At 44.6% G+C, this 19584-nt stretch overlaps 1 protein-coding gene across 1 annotated transcript in view; it reads left to right on the top strand.

Moving 5' to 3' along the window:
* Positions 1–16863, top strand: part of LOC112245491 (glypican-1) — a 60797-nt gene extending 43934 nt beyond the window's left edge. Inside the window, exons 2-9 of the mRNA XM_024413642.2 lie at positions 2182–2340; positions 7267–7661; positions 10666–10831; positions 11076–11206; positions 11332–11472; positions 11686–11819; positions 15764–15939; positions 16141–16863. Of these exons, the coding sequence (XP_024269410.1) occupies positions 2182–2340; positions 7267–7661; positions 10666–10831; positions 11076–11206; positions 11332–11472; positions 11686–11819; positions 15764–15939; positions 16141–16346 (1508 nt within the window). The 3' untranslated portion in view covers positions 16347–16863. The remainder of the gene's footprint in view (positions 1–2181; positions 2341–7266; positions 7662–10665; positions 10832–11075; positions 11207–11331; positions 11473–11685; positions 11820–15763; positions 15940–16140) is intronic.
* The last annotated feature ends 2721 nt before the right edge of the window (positions 16864–19584 follow it).

The following is a 19584-nucleotide window of genomic DNA, read 5'->3' on the forward strand; positions in this document are numbered from 1 at the left end:
TCCTCAATGTCATTGGATGAATCCCAGAACATATTCCAGTCTATGCTAGCTAAACAGTCCTGTAGAGTAGCATCCGCATCATCTGACCACTTCCGTATTGAGCGAGTCACTTCCTGCTTAGGTTGTTGCTTGTAAGCATCTCTGTGTGTGGTGTTAAGGTGGTCTAGAGTTTTTTCCCTCTGTATGCATATTTGACATGCTGGTAGAAATGAGGTAAAACAGATTCAAGTTTGCCTGCATTAAAGTCCTCGGCCACCAGGAGCGCCGCTTTTGGATGAGCATTTTCTTGTTTGATTATGGCCTTATACAGCTCTTTGAGTGCGGTCTTAGTGCCAGCGTCGGTTTGTGGTGGTAAATAGACGGCAACGAAAAATATAGATGAAAACTCTCTTGGTAGATAGTGTGGTCTACAGCTTATCATGAGGTACTCTACCTCAGGTGAGCAATACCTCGAGACTACCTTAATATTAGACATTGCGCACCAGCTATTATTGACAAATAGACACACACCCCCACCCCTCGTCTTACCGGACGTAATTGTTCTTTCCTGTCGATGCACGGAAAACCCAGCCAACTGTATATCATCTGTCGTTGTTCAGCCACATATTACAGTTTTTAATGTCCCGTTGGTATGTAGGATAGTCTCAAACGGATCTCATCCAGTTTATTCTCCAGTGATTGCACATTGGCCAATAGAACGGATGGTGGAGGCGAATTCTCACAAGGCACCCTGATCTGTGTCTACTTTATTTCCTTATTTTCTTCATGCGAATAACAGGAATTAGGGCCTTGTCCAGGAAACAACATTATGTTCTTTGTGTCAGACTCATTAAAGAAAAAATCTTTGTCCAGTTCTAGGTGAGTAATCGCTTTTCAGACACCTAGAATCTCTTGTCGTTCATAAGAGACGTTATGTACAAAACAATGCAAAAAAACCACACAAAATAACACAATTGATTTGGAGTACGTAAAACGGCATCCATCCCCTCTGGCGCCATTCTTCTATTAGTAACTGCCAAAATAAAGGTAACACCAACATAAAGTGTCTTAGTAGGGCGTTAGTCCACCACGAGCGAGCATAGCTTCAATGCACTTTGGCATAGATTTTACAAGTGTCTGGAACTCTATTGGAGGGATGTGACACCATTCTTTCACTAGAAATTCCATGATTTGGTGTTTTGTTGATGGTGGTGGAAAACGCTGTCTCAGGCGCCGCTCCAGAATCTCCTATAAGTGTTCAATTCGGCAGGGAACTGGTGACTGAGACGGCTATGGCATATGGCTATGGCATTACATTGTTTTCATGTTTATCAAACCATTCAATTATCACTCGTGCCCTGTGGATGGGGGCATTGTCATGTCATGAGGCATAGCCATGGTAACCAAAATAATGGGCAAAATAATGGCCTGCCCAGCATGTTTATACATGACCCTAAGCATGGTGGGATGTTAATTGCTTAATTAACTCAGAAACCATATCTTTGCGGAAGCATCTGCTTTCAATACACTTTGTATCCCTCATTTACACAAGTGTTTTTGGCAGTTACCTGTATATGTCATCTGGTTGTTTTTATATATTAGTTTTTGCAATGGCCCGTTCTCCAGTGTAGTTTTCAGCTGTGCACCTCCATGCTCTTTGAGTTGATCCCACTGTGTCCTTTAACATAATCAATATCTCTGTTCTATGACTGAGCTCATCTCTATTCTCTCTGGTTAAGCTCCTCTCTGGCTGTAGTCTGACAGACACTGGTCTGATGTGTTGCTCAGAGACAGTCAGAGAGAGGGGGAGAGGTGATATGTGATAACCATAGCCTCCTCCACCTCTGGGGTCCTGAGGGCCCGAGGCCATGTGATGGCATATAGGTCAGTGTAATGAATTGGTGGTAACAATGAGATATCATCCTCTCTCTTTCTTTTTACTGTGGGTTCTGGGGAAGCAGAGGAGCCTGCACAGCTATTTTTAGATCCTTAAGAGATTGATTACTCCACAAGTTACAGAGACCAATAGCAATCCATTATGGACCATTTTCAGTTTATCAGATACAATGCCCATCACAGTTGTGCTGTTTTGCTGTATGAATAAAATACAGACAGAACAAAATACATGTATGGAAATATAGTTTGTATGTACTGTGGATAAAACCCAAAACATGTCCTCTCCTCTGTCTTGCGTCTGTGTAGGTGAGCACCTTCGGATCTGTCCCCAGGGGTATACCTGCTGTACCAGTGCCATGGAGGAGACCCTGTCCAACCTGAGTCGCAGGGAGTTTGAGGGCCTGGTCAGAGAGGCTGGACGCTCGCTACAGGCCTCTCTCAATGCACAGTACAGGAGCTTCGACAGTGAGTAGCAGCCTCCCAGAACGCATACACTCCTCTATACTGACAATACAAACACGCTTGCACACACACACTTATTTGTGTGCGATCTTTGAGTTCAAGAACTGGATGCCCTTGATGATGTCCTTGACTTGTTCTGAGAATTTTAAAGACTGCAATCTTTAACACATCACTGATAAACTCTATTTATAAACTAATCAATATAGTCCTGACCAATGTGGCCCAAATGATATGGTGCCCCGATGACAGCAGCTGATAATGCCTAAAACACGGTTGTTTGCTCAGGGAAATAAATCCCCCACAGGGTAATCTGGACCTCCATCCATCTGATTAACATAAGATCAGAACAGGAACTGGAGATGATGGCATGGAGTCATATTTCCTGCTTTGATGGGCCCTAGCTGTCATCAGAGTGGCATAGACAGAGAGCAGTAGACACAGAGACAGGGAGGAGATTGTGGGTGGCTGGGAAAGTGAGTTATGATTGGTTGTGGTAATGAGTCATGGAACCTAGCAGACACCGTCTGACAGGTTGGTGGGGATGGGGGGTGCAGGGAGCCCTCCCTCCGTCTCTCCTCCTCCAATCCACTGCCACAGGCTGGGATGCTGGCAATGCTAATGGAGATTTGAAAGAATTTTAAAAAGAAGGAAAGAGGAGAGGGTATGGTGGTATGAGTGTGTCAGATGGGGAGTTCCAGTTCCCTTTTCTCCTGCTTTCTGCACTTCCTGGACTGCTGGGCTGCTCTGATTTACGGAGCAAGATGAAAGAAGTGTGACTGATGTGGCAGAGTTAGCCTAGCAACAGGAGGAAAGTTTGGGCCACACAACAACAAGGACACTATCACACACACAGGGGCTGGGCTGGCAGAACAGTATAGAGCTAGTCCAGCTGCATACAGTACAGCTCCCTCACCCCAAAACCCACAACCCCTTTTCATCCCCCTCAACATCAGGAGGTTACAACCACAGAGACAGCGGAAAGTCAAATGTTGATGAGGATGAAGCAATGCATCAAAGAGGAATGAGCAGGAGAGCTATAGCTACATGAAGCAGCTGTAGAGAGAGGAGGAAATTGAAGTGTGCAGGTGATGTTTCAAGCCCATTTGATATGACTGCAGCTGTGTCGGATCAGCAGTAGAGTACAGGAGTAGTAGCAGTAGGAGCAGTAGAAACAGAAGGAACAGAAGGACGCGGAGAGCAGTGATGGTAAGAGCTACATGGCCATCTGGATGTGTTCAGGGTTGTCGGGCGTGGGCCCTGGACTCGTTCAACTAAATGAAGGTTTTATTGCTTCTCCACAGCAGCAGCAGCACTCCCAGGCCCCACCCAGGCCCTCCCCTCTCCTCCAGCATGCAAACCTCAGATTAGAGGGAGAGTCAGAGGCAGTCTGCCCATCTTAACCCTCTTTCTATGGGGGTCAGCTCCAGCATCAGGCAGCAGCAGCAGCCCAGTTAGTGTGTCAGCAGAATGGGAGGATACAGAGATGTATTACATTTCTCACTGACACTGTAACTCTCAATATATGCTGCTTTATTACAAGGCTCAATAAGGAGGTATATGGGGCAATGACATTGTCCCTTGTTGGTTTTGTTGTTTTGTTTTTCTCTTCTCCTCTCACTATACACTCTTTGAAAAAATGTGCTGTCTAGGACCTTAAAGGGAACCAAAATAGTTATACCTGGAACCAAGAAGGGTTCTTCAAAAGGTTTTCCTATGGGGACAGCCAAATAAACCTTTTTGGTTCCAGGTAGAACCCTATTTTGTTCTGGGTAGAACCCTTTTTTGGTTCCGGGTTGAACCCCTTTGGTTTCCATGTAGAACCCTTTCCACAGAGGGTTCTACATGAAACCTAAAAGGGTTCTACCTGGAACCTAAAAGGGTTCTCCTATGGGGACAGCCGAATAAGAGTGTACCCGCACAGTGCTGTGAACTGAACTGCAGCTGAAAAAGTGCTCTACAGTTCTACAGATAAATTCACAGGTTCTCACAGTGTCTATAGCTCATTTATCAGGGAAGCTAGAACACTCCTCCTTGTATGTCACAATCAGGGCCCTAGTCTTTTGGAGGCCTCAAGCAAACCTTGCGGGCAAAACAATTTATAGTGGCCCCCCTTTTGAAGGCGGAGAGGAAACATTTTTTGAGTAAATTTCCTGCAATTCTACCAATTTTGTCATGGGGCTCAATGAAAATGTTGCAGTTTTAAAACAAGTTTGCTGCTATTCTACATATTATGTCATGGGGTGGAGAGACACTTTTGCCGTTCTCAAGCGAATTTCCTGCAATTCTACACATTTTGCCCTGACTCATGCCAAGTTCATATGATATCTGAGTAAGAGTGACAAACAAAATCAATGGGTGCCCCCTGGAGGTCAGGGCCCCTGGGCACGTGCCCTTTGTGCCCGGTCGATATTCGACCATGATTACTACCATGATTACTACAAGTTACTACAAGATAGCTGGCTAGATACATTTACCTATCTAAAAAATGGTAGCTGACATGGGCTAATTGATTGACTGTCAGTGACTACCATAACAAGAGAAAAACTGCTGATGCTATACTATTCTAACTCTCAACAGTAAGTTGAGACCCTGACTGAGTTCCTAAAATATACAGTACCAGTCAAAAGTTTGGACACCTACTCATTCAAGGGTTTTTCTTTATTTGGACTATTTTCTACATTGTAGAATAATAATGAAGACATCAAAACAATGAAATAACACATATGGAATCATGTAGTAACCAAGAAAGTGTTAAACAAATCAAAATATATTTTATTTTTGAGATTCTTCAAAGTAGCCACCCTTTGCCTTGATGACAGCTTTGCACACTCTTGGTATTCTCTCAACCAGCTTCACCAGCAGCCACCATTAATTTGCCAGCTTCACATGGAATGCTTTTCCAATAGACTTGAAGGAGTTCACACATATTTTTGGCTGCTTTTCCTTCACTCTGCAGTCCAAATCATCCCAAACCATCTCAATTGGGTTGAGGTCTGGTGATTGTGGAGTTCAAGCCATCTGATGCAGCACTCCATCACTCTCCTTCTTGTTCAAATAGCCCTTACACAGCCTGAAGGTGTGTTGGGTCATTGTCCTGTTGAAAAACAAATGACCAGATGGGATGGCGTATCGCTGCAGAATGTGATGGTCGCCTTGCTGGTTAAGTGTGCCTTGAACTCTAAATAAATCAAAGACAATGTCACCAGCAAAGCACCCCCACACCATCACACCTCCTCCTCCATGCTTCACAGTGGGAACCACACATGCGGAGATCATCCGTTCACCTACTCTGCGTCTCACAAAGACACGGCGGTTTGAAACAAAACTTCAAATTTGGACTCATCAGACCAAAGGATTTCCACCGGCCTAATGTCCATTGCTCTTCTTTCTTAGCTCAAGCAAGTCTCTTCTTCGTATTGGTGTCCTTTAGTCGTGTTTTTTTTTGCAGCAATTCGACCATGAAGGCCTGACTCACGCAGTCTCCTCTGAACAGTTGATGTTGAGATGTGTCTTTTACTTGAACTCTGCGAAGCATGTATTCGGGCTGCAATTCCTGAGGCTGGTAACTCCAATGAACGTAACCTCTGCAGCAGAGGTAACTCTGGGTCTTCCTTTCCTGGTGGTCCTCATGAGAGCCAGTTTCATCATAGCACTTGATGGTTTTTGCGACTGCACTTGAAGAAACTTTAAAAGTTCTTGACATTTTCTGTATTGACTGACCTTCATGTCTTAAAGTAATGATGGAATGTTGATTCTCTTTGCTTATTTGAGCTGTTCTTGCCATAATATGGACTTGGGGTTTTACCAAATAGGGATATCTTCTGTATACCACCCATACCTTGTCACAACACAACTGATTGGCTCAAACGCATTAAGAAGGAAAGAAATTCCACAAATGAACTTTTAACAAGGCACACCTGCTAATTGAAATGCATTCCAGGTGACTACCTCATGAAGCTGGTTGAGAGAATGCCAAGAGTGTGCAAAGCTGTCATTCAGAGCAAAGGGAGGCTACTTTGAAAAATCTCAAATGTATGTTGATGTCTTTAACACTACTACATGATTCCATATGTGTTATTTCATAGTTTTGATGTCTTCACTATTATTCTACAATGTAGAAAATAGTAAAAATAAAGAAAAATCTTTGACTGAGTAGGTGTGTCCAAACGTTTGACTGATACTGTGCATATATATATTATGTCTCTTATGCCCTGGTCATAATGATGGGCCAAATCAATCTGCTAATTTCCACACTCCCATTTATTTCAATGTTTTACGTAGCACCAAGACCTTACCCTCTGGGCACATACATCAATTCAATGTCTATTCCATGTTGCTTCAATGTAATTTAATTGAAATGATGTGGAAACAACGTTGATTCAACCAGTGTGTGCCCAGTGGGTAGTGCTTTGAATCTCTAATATACTGTACAGTAGACCTGACAGGTGCCGAAGGCCAGTAAGTGCTATTTCTCTTGACAGACAGGTGGTGATGGATCTAATGTTGTTATGGCTGGAAGCTGGAGACAAACCAGGTGTGTGTGTGTGTGTGTGTCAGAGAGGGAGAGATTGATTTTTGGTCTTGGTCTACTGGTCACATTAGACTCAACAGAGAGGATGTCCTGCAGTTTTAATGAAACACACACCTGCATCTCCAGCCAGGCGCAGGTGACCATGCGTGTGAATGAGCCTAATCACCCTTTTGTAGACTAGACCAAAGAGCTTTGGAGGCCTGTCTCTTTCATAATCTCTTCCGTGTATGATTGGTCGGTTGCCTCAAGTTCCTCAAGAAAATAAATGTATCCCACTCTACGCTCCCTAGGCCCTGTTTGTGGTCTGGCAAAGGCATTGATAGGTGCTGCTCCTGTCCTATAAATACAACTGACTAGTCCAGTATTTGACTCCTCGTCCCTCTCTCCTCTCTCCTCAGCATACTTCACAGACCTCCTGAATAGCTCAGAGCGCTCCCTCCAGGAGTCCTTCCTGGCCAAACTGAGCTCCCTCTACTCCAAGAACGCCCCTGTGTTCCAGGACCTGTACACTGACCTGCGTCGCTACTACCGCGGCTCCGCTGTCAACCTGGAGGAGACGCTCAATGACTTCTGGGCACGGCTGCTGGAGCGCCTGTTCAAGGCCTCCGCCCTCCCACAGTACACTCTCACTGATGACTACCTGGAGTGTGTGGCCAAGCAGACGGAGACCCTGCGGCCCTTTGGGGATGTTCCCCGCGACCTCAAGTCCAAGGTCACTCGGGCCTTGGTGGCGGCGCGGTCATTCGTCCAGGGCCTGACCGTCAGTGGAGAGGTGGTCCGCAAAGTCTCCCAGGTACTGTTGTTGTAGAGACCTGTGCTGTTTCACGTGCTGTTGCCTGGTAAACATGGCTGTGCTTTTTATACCTGAGATTACCACCTCACATCTGCCACACTGTTAACCATTAACCACCATACACACACATTACTCACATCCTACAGCACACACTGAAACCCTCTCAACCAGTTCAAATTGGGATTTTTATGAGGTAGTATCTTGTGTAAATGTGTCACAAAAAAGTAAAGTCCCTATGAGACAATGTAATTTTCACCCACAGGCAATGTTTAACCTTGGCTACCCTGGTGAAAACATATGAATACTGTGGATAGATAAAGCACACTAGGGGCTTGTCTCAGTAGGGGCGTGTCTCAGTAAGGGTGTGTAAATGGCTGCTGTGCATTGCCTGTAGCACTCCCTTCTATAGCCATGAAATGCTTTGAAAGGCTGGTCATGGCTCACATCAACACCATCATCCCAGACACTCTGGACCCACTCCAATTTGCATACAGCCCCAACTCATCCACAGAGGAGGCAATCTCTATTGCACTCCACACTGCCCTCACCCACCAGGACAAAATTAATACCTATGTAAGAATGCTGTTCATTGACTACAGCTCAGCTACCTCAATTACCTCATACCCCTGTACATAGATTCGGTACTGGTACTCCTTATATAAATGTGGGAAAATAGAGATAAATATGCACATTGAACTTATCAGCTGCAGGACAAAAGAACGACTAAGATCCAACTCGGATCAAAACTTAGTGTTTATTGTGCGTCTGATTAAATCACCATGGGAGCATTCTGGAGTTGCGGACATTCCTCTTTTCTATTCCCTATATATATATGGCCATTTTATTTTTATTCCATATTGTTATTCGTTATTCACTGCATATTTATTCCTCGTACTACTATTTTGTAAAAAATTAAATAAAAAATCTTGAGCTTTAACTCTGCATTGTTGGAAAAGGACCCCTAAGTAAGTATTTCACTGTTAGTCTATACATGTTGTTTACAAAGCATGTGAAAAATAAAATATGATTTTATTTGTCTGAGGGGCAGATGAATGATGTAGCTAGGCTAGCTTAACATCTGTTCCCCATCATAAGTGAATTACAGAGAGGTCTGGCCTTCCTGTCCCTGTTCTTACAGCCACTGTCTACTTGCTGAATACTTTGGCCATTCTACTTTTTCTCTTCAAACATGGCTTTAAGTAGGGTAACAGTGGGACGCTTCTCTGTCTCAGCAGTGGATGCATGCCATTTTCAGCAGTGGATGTATGCCATTTTTTTTATGCTCTTGGTGGTATAAAGAGTTTCAAAAGGTGATTCCTGGCACACTCTTGGAGAGAGGAAGGAGCCTTTGAAAAACATTAAGGTTTTAAGTTCATGTGAATGTTACATTACTATGAAAGTACTTTATGTCTGTAATGTCATGTCTAATGTGTAATCTGTTGTGTTTTTTAAAAAGTGGATTGATGTGTATTTGTGCGTTACACATCGAACATACACAAGCTGTTTACACAAACACCACAGAGGCCAATAGCCACTTGCAGGAATCCAGTGGATTCTCACTCCCTTCTAGCTAAAAATAACCACCATTTCAAACCACTCTTTATGTTGGCACAAAGAGGCCAGAGTCTGGCCCATTTAAATACAGACTGGGTTTCCAGTACATGATACCACAAGCTTTACCACCTTTAAATAGAACACAGGGAGAGGGAGATATAGAGGAGGAGGTATAGAGAGATCCATGAACGTGAGTGTATGAGAGAGAGAGAGTTTGAGTAAAGTGAGAGGATCTGAGTGAAAGGATCTGAGAGAGAGAATCTGAGAGAGAGAATCTGAGAGAGAGAGAGAATCTGGGAGAGAGAGAGAGAATCTGAGAGAGAGAGATCATCTGAGAGAGAGAGAGAGAGAGAGAGAGAGAGAGACAGGGAGAGAGAGAGCATGCAGATGGAAGAATTCCTTTGAGCTATGGTTGATTATTGTCATTACTGCCAGTGATGGTGGCTGCTGTAACAGTGAGGCATCATGGGCATCTGTCCCATCATTGATCATAATTTAGCAGCCACCAATAACTGGCCTCTGCTCTGCTCCACTCCCCCTCCTGTTATGGCACACTGTAGGAGATCTCACACTGGGATGTCACAATCAATCGGTGACTGTCGGACGTGCTAGGAAGCCGGCTGTCTGTTTACATTAAACCCTGTTGATGTGTCCCTGTGAAGTCTGGCAATACAAGGACCGGTTGTAATGATGCCTCTTTAATCTTGTTATCTGATCAGTTTGCTTGTAAAGTTCTTAATGGTGTCAAACTCTAGACATCAACATTAAGGAGCTAAATTTGAAACTGCAATCTGGGAAAATGACATGGGTCTTTCTCTGAATGCGTGATTGTCTTTGGAAATGATGGCTGACTCTTCTGACCACAAACATCTACACAACATATCCACCTCTTTATCCACTATCTAACCACGGTCATGTGTTAGCTGCATGGTAGTGTTGCCCTTCCATATCACACAATACTCTTAATCATAATCAATACATGATAATCAAGATTATAATACATGTTATAACCACAAATGCAATGAGGGTGAACTTCTGTCTCTGTATTGGAGATGGTCTACGCATTCAGAGACCTGTGTACAAAATGGCAGTTCTGGAGGGAACCAGTCAGTACATCAGGGGAGGAAAGATATCTCTAAGTGAGCTTTACTGGGCTTTTCATCGGTCTTCAAACTGACAAGTGTAACGGCCCCTATCGCTGGAGCACAGCTATGCACAGTTGACTTGATACATATAGAGACCTAAGAAGTAGCAAGGAACAACTCTCTACTCTACACAGGCGCCAGTCATCATGCCTGAGTGAAAATAGAATTCAGAATAGCAGTTCTTTTACAAAACATAACCTTCCCATTCTAACTCGCCGTATTACTCATAACTCCTCACAGTTGAAGTCAAAATTGAAAAGATGCAAAGCTCATTGATGATGATGATGATTGGTCTTTTCCTCCAGGTACCTCTCAGCCCAGAGTGTACCCGTGCCATGATGAAGCTGGTGTACTGTCCTCACTGTCGAGGCCTGGCCTCAGTCAAGCCATGTGCCAACTACTGCAGAAACGTCATGAAGGGATGCCTTGCCAACCAGGCCGACCTCGACACCGAGTGGCAGAACCTCATCGGTGAGAGACACACATGTCCGCCCGACTGCACGGACACGGACACGTACGCACGCGCACACACACACACACACACACACACACACACACACACACACACACACACACACACACACACACACACACACACACACACACACACACACACACACACACACACACACACACACACACACACACACACATTGCAAATATAAGCACACACTCAGTCTTTCCCCTTGTTAATCTCCTGTCTCTGTCTGTCCAGACACCATGCTGCAGGTGGCATCTAGTTTCAGTTCTGACCCCAGTGTGGACGCGGTCATCTACTCCATCCCCCTCCGTATCTCAGACGCCATCCTCTACATGCAGGAGAACACAGAGGTCTTCACCAGCAAGGTCCGTTCAACCAGCAACAAACGCTGACTAAACCTTTACTCCCACGCTCTATGCTATTTTACATGTGTTTGAGTCTCAGATGTGTATGTCTAAAGGTGTGTGTTTTACTGTGTGTTTGGTGGTAGGTGTTACAGGCCTGTGGGACCCCCAAGGTGGCAGGCACACAAAGTTCAGGGTCTGAGGAGAGAAAGAAGAGAGTTAACCCCGCCAGCACCGTAATGGAGTACAAACCCAGCCCCACCGCAGGGGTCCGGCTGGAGATGCAGGTGTGTGTGTCATTAAAACTGCATGACATCCTCTCTGTTGAGTCTAATGTACCCAGTAGACCAAGAATAGCTCTCTCTCTCTCTCTCTCTCTCTCTCTCTCTCTCTCTCTCTCTCTCTCTCTCTCTCTCTCACTCACTCACTCACTCACTCATTCACTCTGTGTGTGTATACATGCGTGTTTTGTGTTGACTAGTTTGTCATTTCTCTCCTAGATATCTGATGTGTCCAGTAAGCTGCGGGAGATGCAGCAGTACTGGGTCCAGCTGCCAGCTGCTCTGTGCAGTAGTAAAGTGGCAGCAGGAGCAGCTAGTGATGACAAGTGCTGGAATGGCATGACCAAGGCCAGGTATGATGAGCACCTGTCCTGTAGTTTAGCTGTCTGGCATAGACAGACTGTTACTGACACATTGTCAACAGGAATATGTAGCATACCATCCCATGGTATACTATCCCGCTTCAAATGTCTGAGAACATCTGTACTGTGTTGGATGTGGATTGCTCAGGTAACCCTGAGATGCCCTTTAGAATGAGGATGAACATGCTAACCATTCACAGAGCTATAGACACAGCACTGCCTATTTGTCATGCAACGCTCTCTCTGGTTAGAGTGAATCCCCAAGACCCTCTGTAAACTAAATAGATGATTGAGCAGTTTACCTCCCCTTCTGCAGAGCCACAACTCCTCCCTTATTGGATTGAGATTGGGCATTTTGATTTATGGAGGACTGTTTACGCTGAATAATGACTGTGTCATAAAAACTGTATGTACTTGTGGGTTCATGGGCGTGTTTGTGTTAGCGTTAAAGAAGCATTGGACGCTGATATAAAAGTGTATGTGCGTGTGTGTGATGCTGAAATATTGAAATATGTGACAGGCCATGTCATAAAAATGCAACTCCAAGGCAATGGGACCATTAGTAATGCATGTAGCTAGGGCTGTGGCGGTCATGACATTTTCTCAGCCGGTGATTGTCAAGCAAATAACTGCCAGTCTCACGGTAACTGACTGTTAATTAAAATAAACACATTTAGCATCTCCTGGCTTCCACGCACAGCCTACAAGCCACTGATGCAGATCTTTGGAACATCTACATTTTAGTCTAAGTCTAATAAATCCATGTAATATAACCTACACCATCACAATAAATCCATTATTTATTTTAGACAGTTCTAAAGAAACATGATATGAAAAAAAGCTGTCTATTTTAGAAGAACAGAATAGCATACTCTGAGTTGTCCTTATGTTAGGCCCTATACGTATATGCCCTATATGTTTACGCTGTCTCGTGAGTGAGTTTATTACGAAGTGCATTGGAGATGTTGTACCCACTGTAACTATTTAAACCTTACCTAACCAGAAACTGTGGATTGATGACAGTGTTCGTGCAAAACTGAAAGCGCGAACCACCGCATTTAATCATGGCAAGGCGACTGGAAACATGACCGAATACAAACAGTGTAGCTATTCCCGCTGCAAGGCAATCAAACAAGCAGTGTCAGTACAGTGACAAGTAGAGTCGCAATTCAACGGCTCAAACACGAGACATATGTGGCAACGTCTACAGTCAATCAAGGATTACAAAAATAACTTATTTGCGTGCTTTGAGGACAATACAGTACCACTGACACGGCCGCTACCAAAGACTGCGGGCTCTCCTTCAACGTGGCCACGTGGCCGACATGAGTAAAACATTTAAATGTGTTAACCCTCGCAAGGCTTCCGGCCCAGACTGCATCCCTAGCCGCATCCACAGAGCATGTGCAGACCAGCTGGCTGGTGTGTTTATGGACATATTCAATCAATCCCTATCCTAGTCATCACACTGCACTGCATCACATCACACTGTCCCATCTGGACAAGAGGAATACCTATGCAAGAATGCTGTTCATTGACTACAGCTCAGTATTCAACACCATAGTACCCACCAAACTCATCATTAAGCTCGAGACCCTGGGTCTCGACTCCGCCCTGTGCAACTGGGTCCTGGACTTTCTGACTGGCCGCCCCCCAGGTGGAGAAGGTAGGAAACAACATTTCCACCCCGCTGATCCATTTCCACCCTGCTGGGTGCGTTCTCAGCCCTCTCCTGTACTCCCTGTTTACCCATGACTGCATGGCCATGCATGCTTCCAAATCAATCATCAAGTTTGCAGATGACACTACAGTGGTAGGCTTGATTACCAACAACGACAAGACAGCCTTCAGGGAGGAGGTGAGGGCCCTCGGAGTGTGGTGTCAGGAAAATAATCTCTCACTCAACATCAACAAAACAGATGATCGTGGACTTCAGGAAATAGTAGAGGGAGCACCCCCCTATCCACATTGACGGGACAGTAGTGGAGAAAGTGGAAAGTTTAAGTTCCTCAGCGTACACATCACGGACAAACTGAAATGGTTCACCCACACAGACAACGTGGTGAAGAAGATGCAACAGCGCATTTCCAACTTCAGGAGGCTGAAGAAATTTAGCTTGTCACCTAACACCCTCACAAACTTCTACAGATGCAAAATCGAGAGCATTCTGTCGGGCTGTATCACTGCCTGATACGGCAACTGCACCTTCTTCAAACGCAAGGCTTTCCAGAAGGTAGTGGGGTCTGCACAATGCATCACTGGGGGCAAACTACCTGCCCTCCAGGACACCTACAGCACCCGATGTCACAAGAAGGCCAAAAAGATCATTAAGGACAACAACCACCCGAACCACTGCACTCACGTCTGTAGCCATGGCGTGCTTTGAAAGGCTGGTAATGGCTCACATTAACACCATTATCCCAGAAACCCTAGACCCACTCCAATTTGCATACCGCTCAAGCAGATCCACAGATGATGCAATCTCTATTGCACTCTTAACTGCCCTTTCCCACCTGGACAAAATGAACACCTACACGAGAATGCTATTCATTGACTACAGCTCAGCGTTCAACATCATAGTGTCCTCAAAGCTCATCACTAAGCTAAGGATCCTGGGACTAAACACCTCCCTCTGCAACTGGATCCTGGACTTCCTGACGGGCTGCCCCAGGTGGTGAGGGTAGGTAGCAGCACATTTGCCATGCTGATCCTCAACACTGGAGAAACCTCAGGGGTGCGTGCTCAGTCCCCTCCTGTACTCCCTGTTCACACACGATTGCTTGGCCAGGCACGACTCCAACACCATCATTAAGTCTGCAGACGACACAACAGTGGTAGGCCTGATCACCGACAACAACGAGACAGCCTATAGGGAGGAGGTCAGAGACCTGGCCCGGGTGGTGCCAGAATAATAACCTATCCCTCAACGTAATCAAGACAAAGGAGATGATTGTGGACTACAGGAAAAGGAGGACCGAGCATGCCCCCATTCTCATCGACGGGGCTGCAGTGGAGCAGGTTGTGAGCTTGAAGTTCCTTGGTGTCTACATCACCAACAAACTAGAATGGTCCAAACACACCAAGACAGTCGTGAAGAGGGCACAACAAAACCTATTCCCCCTCAGGAAACTAACAAGATTTGGAATGGGTCCTCAGATCCTCAAAAGGTTATACAGCTGCACCATCGAGAGCATCCTGACTGGTTGCATCACTGCCTGGTACGGCAACTGCTCGGCCTCCGACTGCAAGGCACTACAGAGGGTAATGCATACGGCCTAGTACAGCACTGGGGCTAAGCTGCCTGCCATCCAGGACCTCTACAACAGGCGCTGTCAGAGGAAGGCCCCAAAAATGTTCAAAGACCCTAGCCACCCCAGTCATAGACTGTTCTCTCTGCTACCGCATGGAAAGCGGTACCGGAGCATCAAGTCTCATACCAAAATCCTTCTCAACAGCTTTTACCCTTAAGCCATACGACTCCTCAACTGGTAATCAAATGGCTACTCGGACTATTTGCATGTGTGGTTTTTCCATCCAGTACTGTGACCACAGCAATATAGTCCCGTGGATGAGAAGAGACCCCAGAGGAAGACGGGATAGAGATGATAAGGAGAGACTGAGATAGATGGACAGGCACATACAGTACAAAGGATGACAAATCAATAACTGGTGAAATCGATAGACTAAATCCCTGAAAGAAAATTGATTTGTCCAAAAATAAATACCCACAGATTAGAACAGAAAAAGACAACATAACCCACAAAAACCTACTTGCCATACATCTCTATCATGGTCCAAATTCACATTACAATAATGTGTAGCAGGAGGCCTAGTCCAAAATGTTGTCATCCTCCTGCAATGTGGTACCACAGAAATCCACAGTAGTACCAAATGCGTTGCCTGCAAAGTGACGTGTTGATGTGTTCTGTGTCCAGGTATCTTCTTGAGGTGATGGGCGACGGCCTGGCCAGCCAGATCAACAATCCAGAAGTGGACATCGACATCACCAAGCCAGACATGACTATCCGCCAGCAGATCATGCAGTTGAAGATCATGACCAACCGTCTGAGGAATGCCCTCAACGGCAATGACGTGGACTTCCAGGATGCCAGTGAGTGACGGGCGGGAGAGGAGAGGGGGAGGAGGGTTGAGAGAGGAGGGAGGAAGGGCCGAGAGTATAGTAGACAGGGTGAGAGGATATGGGGTATTGGGTGTGCAGGTTAGAGTTGGGAGTGTATCAGAAACATGTTGAACCGCTTGGTCTCACTGATATCCTAATTTCAATTAACCAAGGCCTTTCACTTGTCTCCAGGTGATGACGTCAGTGGATCAGGAAGTGGAATGTGTACAGGCGAGTCGTGTGCCCGTAATGGACCTCGTGTCATTGTGCCCAAAGCAGACAGCACCAGATACTACAATCATCCTGAGAACAAGAAGGTGAAGGGCACAGGAACCCAGACCCACCCCTCCATCCTCCTCCTCCTGCTCTCATTGGCCACACTGCTGCGCAGGCGATAATGGACCGGTGGTGCATCCAGTCGAGACTGTGTTTTGGAGAAGGGCTCTGAGATGGAATAGAAGAGAGAAAAAAGGGGGGTGGGTGGGTAACTTTGCCAAATAGGAAAGGATTGTTATTGAATGAATGGACTACCTTTCATTTTAATGAGAGAAACACAAAGAAATTCCCTAATAATTTTTTCTTGTTTTGAAATATTTTAAATGTGGCAAGTAGAGCTGGTCTTTGGCTTCTTTTTATTGTTTCTATGCTTGGGTGGTGAACAAGGATGGTTCACATGCTAGATGCAATGCTTGGATGGCACAAGCTTCTTAGCGATCATGCCACTCAATGTAAAGTCAATGTGACCTTGTTGCAATGTTCTAACAATGCCAATAACTTGACAGTGATGTTGTGAGAGCACTGTGAGAGACGGTTTGGTGTGTATCTTCAGTGTGCTAATCCAATGCATTTGTTTTTCATATCAATCACAGTGACAGGGAATTTGGATCTCTCAAGTGTATTAAATCAAAAATAATGGTTTCTTGTACTTGTAATATACTTGCATCAATAGCACATTAACACAGCACCATTGACAAACTTCACTTGAGAGGGCATCTGTGAAAGCAGTTTAACTATATATCTGACCTCTTACTGAAGGACTGTAGAAAACCACTTTTGTCAGACTAGGCCTATAAGCCTCTCGCTGGGCATGGTATTTTCATTTATCCATCTGGTCTTAACTTGTAAAAACCACCATTCTGTTAGCAGTCAGGTGATAATGCATAGTTCACTTAGCCAGAAACACACAGCATTTAGACATGCCGAAAGAAGCCCAACACACACATGCAGATCTTTTCACAGATCTTTTTTTCAGAACAATTTCAATCATAGTGTACCAGTTGTGGCATGATGACGGAGACCTTGGTTAGTATTGTTCACTCAACACATCCTAGCGACCTGTCCAAAAAAACAAGACAGGTCCACCTTTTTGTACATATTTTCTATGTCTTATAATATAATGTAATCTATGGTCATTAACCCAAGCGTAGGGGTCTGATCCTTCCCCACCTGCCATCTACACAGTTGACTACAGCTGGATGTGGAGTGGGAATGCCTTTACTAAAACGCAGTCACATGTTCTCCAAACATTGCTGGAATGTGAGATTGTAATGAGATTGTATTAAGGTGTAGTCAGTGATCTAAGTGCATTGTTGGAGCTGGCTCATGTTCCCCCCCTGTCACACACAGGAGGACCATTTCAAAGTGTCTGTGTGTGTACAGTTACAAGTCTTATAGCAGAGAATACATCTGATGTAGTGGCAAATTGTGTATGTATGGCCAATGGTGATTAAATGTTCATATGTTGGGGTTGAGTAATTTAAGACATCCAGACAGTACTTGGATGTTAGAATGGGGAAGATCTGGTGACACAGTGTCCGTTAATGTAACGCAGTGTAGGTGTCAATGTACTGGTGTACGGTATGTAAGTGTGTGAATGCTTGTCTTTGACTTTGTGTAAAACTGTGTGTGTGTGACTGTTTGACGGACTGCATATAGGCACAGTATGAATGGATGCATGTAAAAATGCATGCTTTACGACTGTGTGAATACAGCGTCTGATTTCCCAGGAAAGAAGCATTGAAAATAGAGCTAAATGAAACGGAAACAATAGACTGAGAGCATGAATACTGCTTTCCAGTCTTGTTTACCATCCCCTAAATTTGCACTGCACCTTGTTTCTCCTTCAACACAGGCCCATGAGACTGCATGTTTCTTCCTTAACCTGCTTTTCATATGGTACCCAGGCACATTCAGTAGAGAGATATTGTGTTCTTAATTTCCCTTACTTTAATTGAGGTGGGAAGAAGATCAACACAACACAGGCCCATTCCCTGTTACCTGCAGATTCTTATAGCTCTTAATTTAAACTCTTTGTGCTGTAAACCTAACACTGGGCTCCTCAGTGCAGATGCCAGGGCCAAGGCATGCTGAGCAATCAATGAGCAGGCCCTCTCTCAATGCACAGAGAATCAGCACAATGGAAAATCAATGGGTGAGAAGCTCCATGTTGAAGTGCTGATTGATTTGGATACAGATACAGACTGGCTGATTACCATACGTGTGTGGTGCAGATCTGGGTACAAACACATGTATTTGAGTAATTGTTATTTAAATACTTTTTCTGTATATTTGAGTATTTTCAAATACACAGCCCAAAATAATTACTTTTGAGTATTTGAATGAATATTTGTAAAAACCAAATAGTTGACCAAATTGCATTTGAAAGTATTTTCCAAATACTTATTTAAAATAATATTTGAAATACCTACAGTGCCTTGCGAAAGTATTTGGCCCCCTTGAACTTTGCGACCTTTTGCCACATTTCAGGCTTCAAACATAAAGATATAAAACAGTATTTTTTTGTGAAGAATCAACAACAAGTGGGACACAATCATGAAGTGGAACGACATTTATTGGATATTTCAAACTTTTTTAACAAATCAAAAACTGAAAAATTGGGCGTGCAAAATTATTCAGCCCCTTTACTTTCAGTGCAGCAAACTCTCTCCAGAAGTTCAGTGAGGATCTCTGAATGATCCAATGTTGACTAATGATGATAAATACAATCCACCTGTGTGTAATCAAGTCTCCGTATAAATGCACCTGCACTGTGATAGTCTCAGAGGTCCGTTAAAAGCGCAGAGAGCATCATGAAGAACAAGGAACACACCAGGCAGGTCCGAGATACTGTTGTGAAGAAGTTTAAAGCCGGATTTGGATACAAAAATATTTCCCAAGCTTTAAACATCCCAAGGAGCACTGTTCAAGCGATAATATTGAAATGGAAGGAGTATCAGACCACTGCAAATCTACCAAGACCTGGCCGTCCCTCTAAACTTTCAGCTCATACAAGGAGAAGACTGATCAGAGATGCAGCCAAGAGGCCCATGATCACTCTGGATGAACTGCAGAGATCTACAGCTGAGGTGGGAGACTCTGTCCATAGGACAACAATCAGTCGTATATTGCACAAATCTGGCCTTTATGGAAGAGTGGCAAGAAGAAAGCCATTTCTTAAAGATATCCATAAAAAGTGTTGTTTAAAGTTTGCCACAAGCCACCTGGGAGACACACCAAACATGTGGAAGAAGGTGCTCTGGTCAGATGAAACCAAAATTGAACTTTTTGGCAACAATGCAAAACGTTATGTTTGGCGTAAAAGCAACACAGCTCATCACCCTGAACACACCATCCCCA

Source organism: Oncorhynchus tshawytscha, linkage group LG01 (genome assembly GCF_018296145.1).
Source record: "Oncorhynchus tshawytscha isolate Ot180627B linkage group LG01, Otsh_v2.0, whole genome shotgun sequence".
Taxonomy (NCBI): domain Eukaryota; kingdom Metazoa; phylum Chordata; class Actinopteri; order Salmoniformes; family Salmonidae; genus Oncorhynchus; species Oncorhynchus tshawytscha.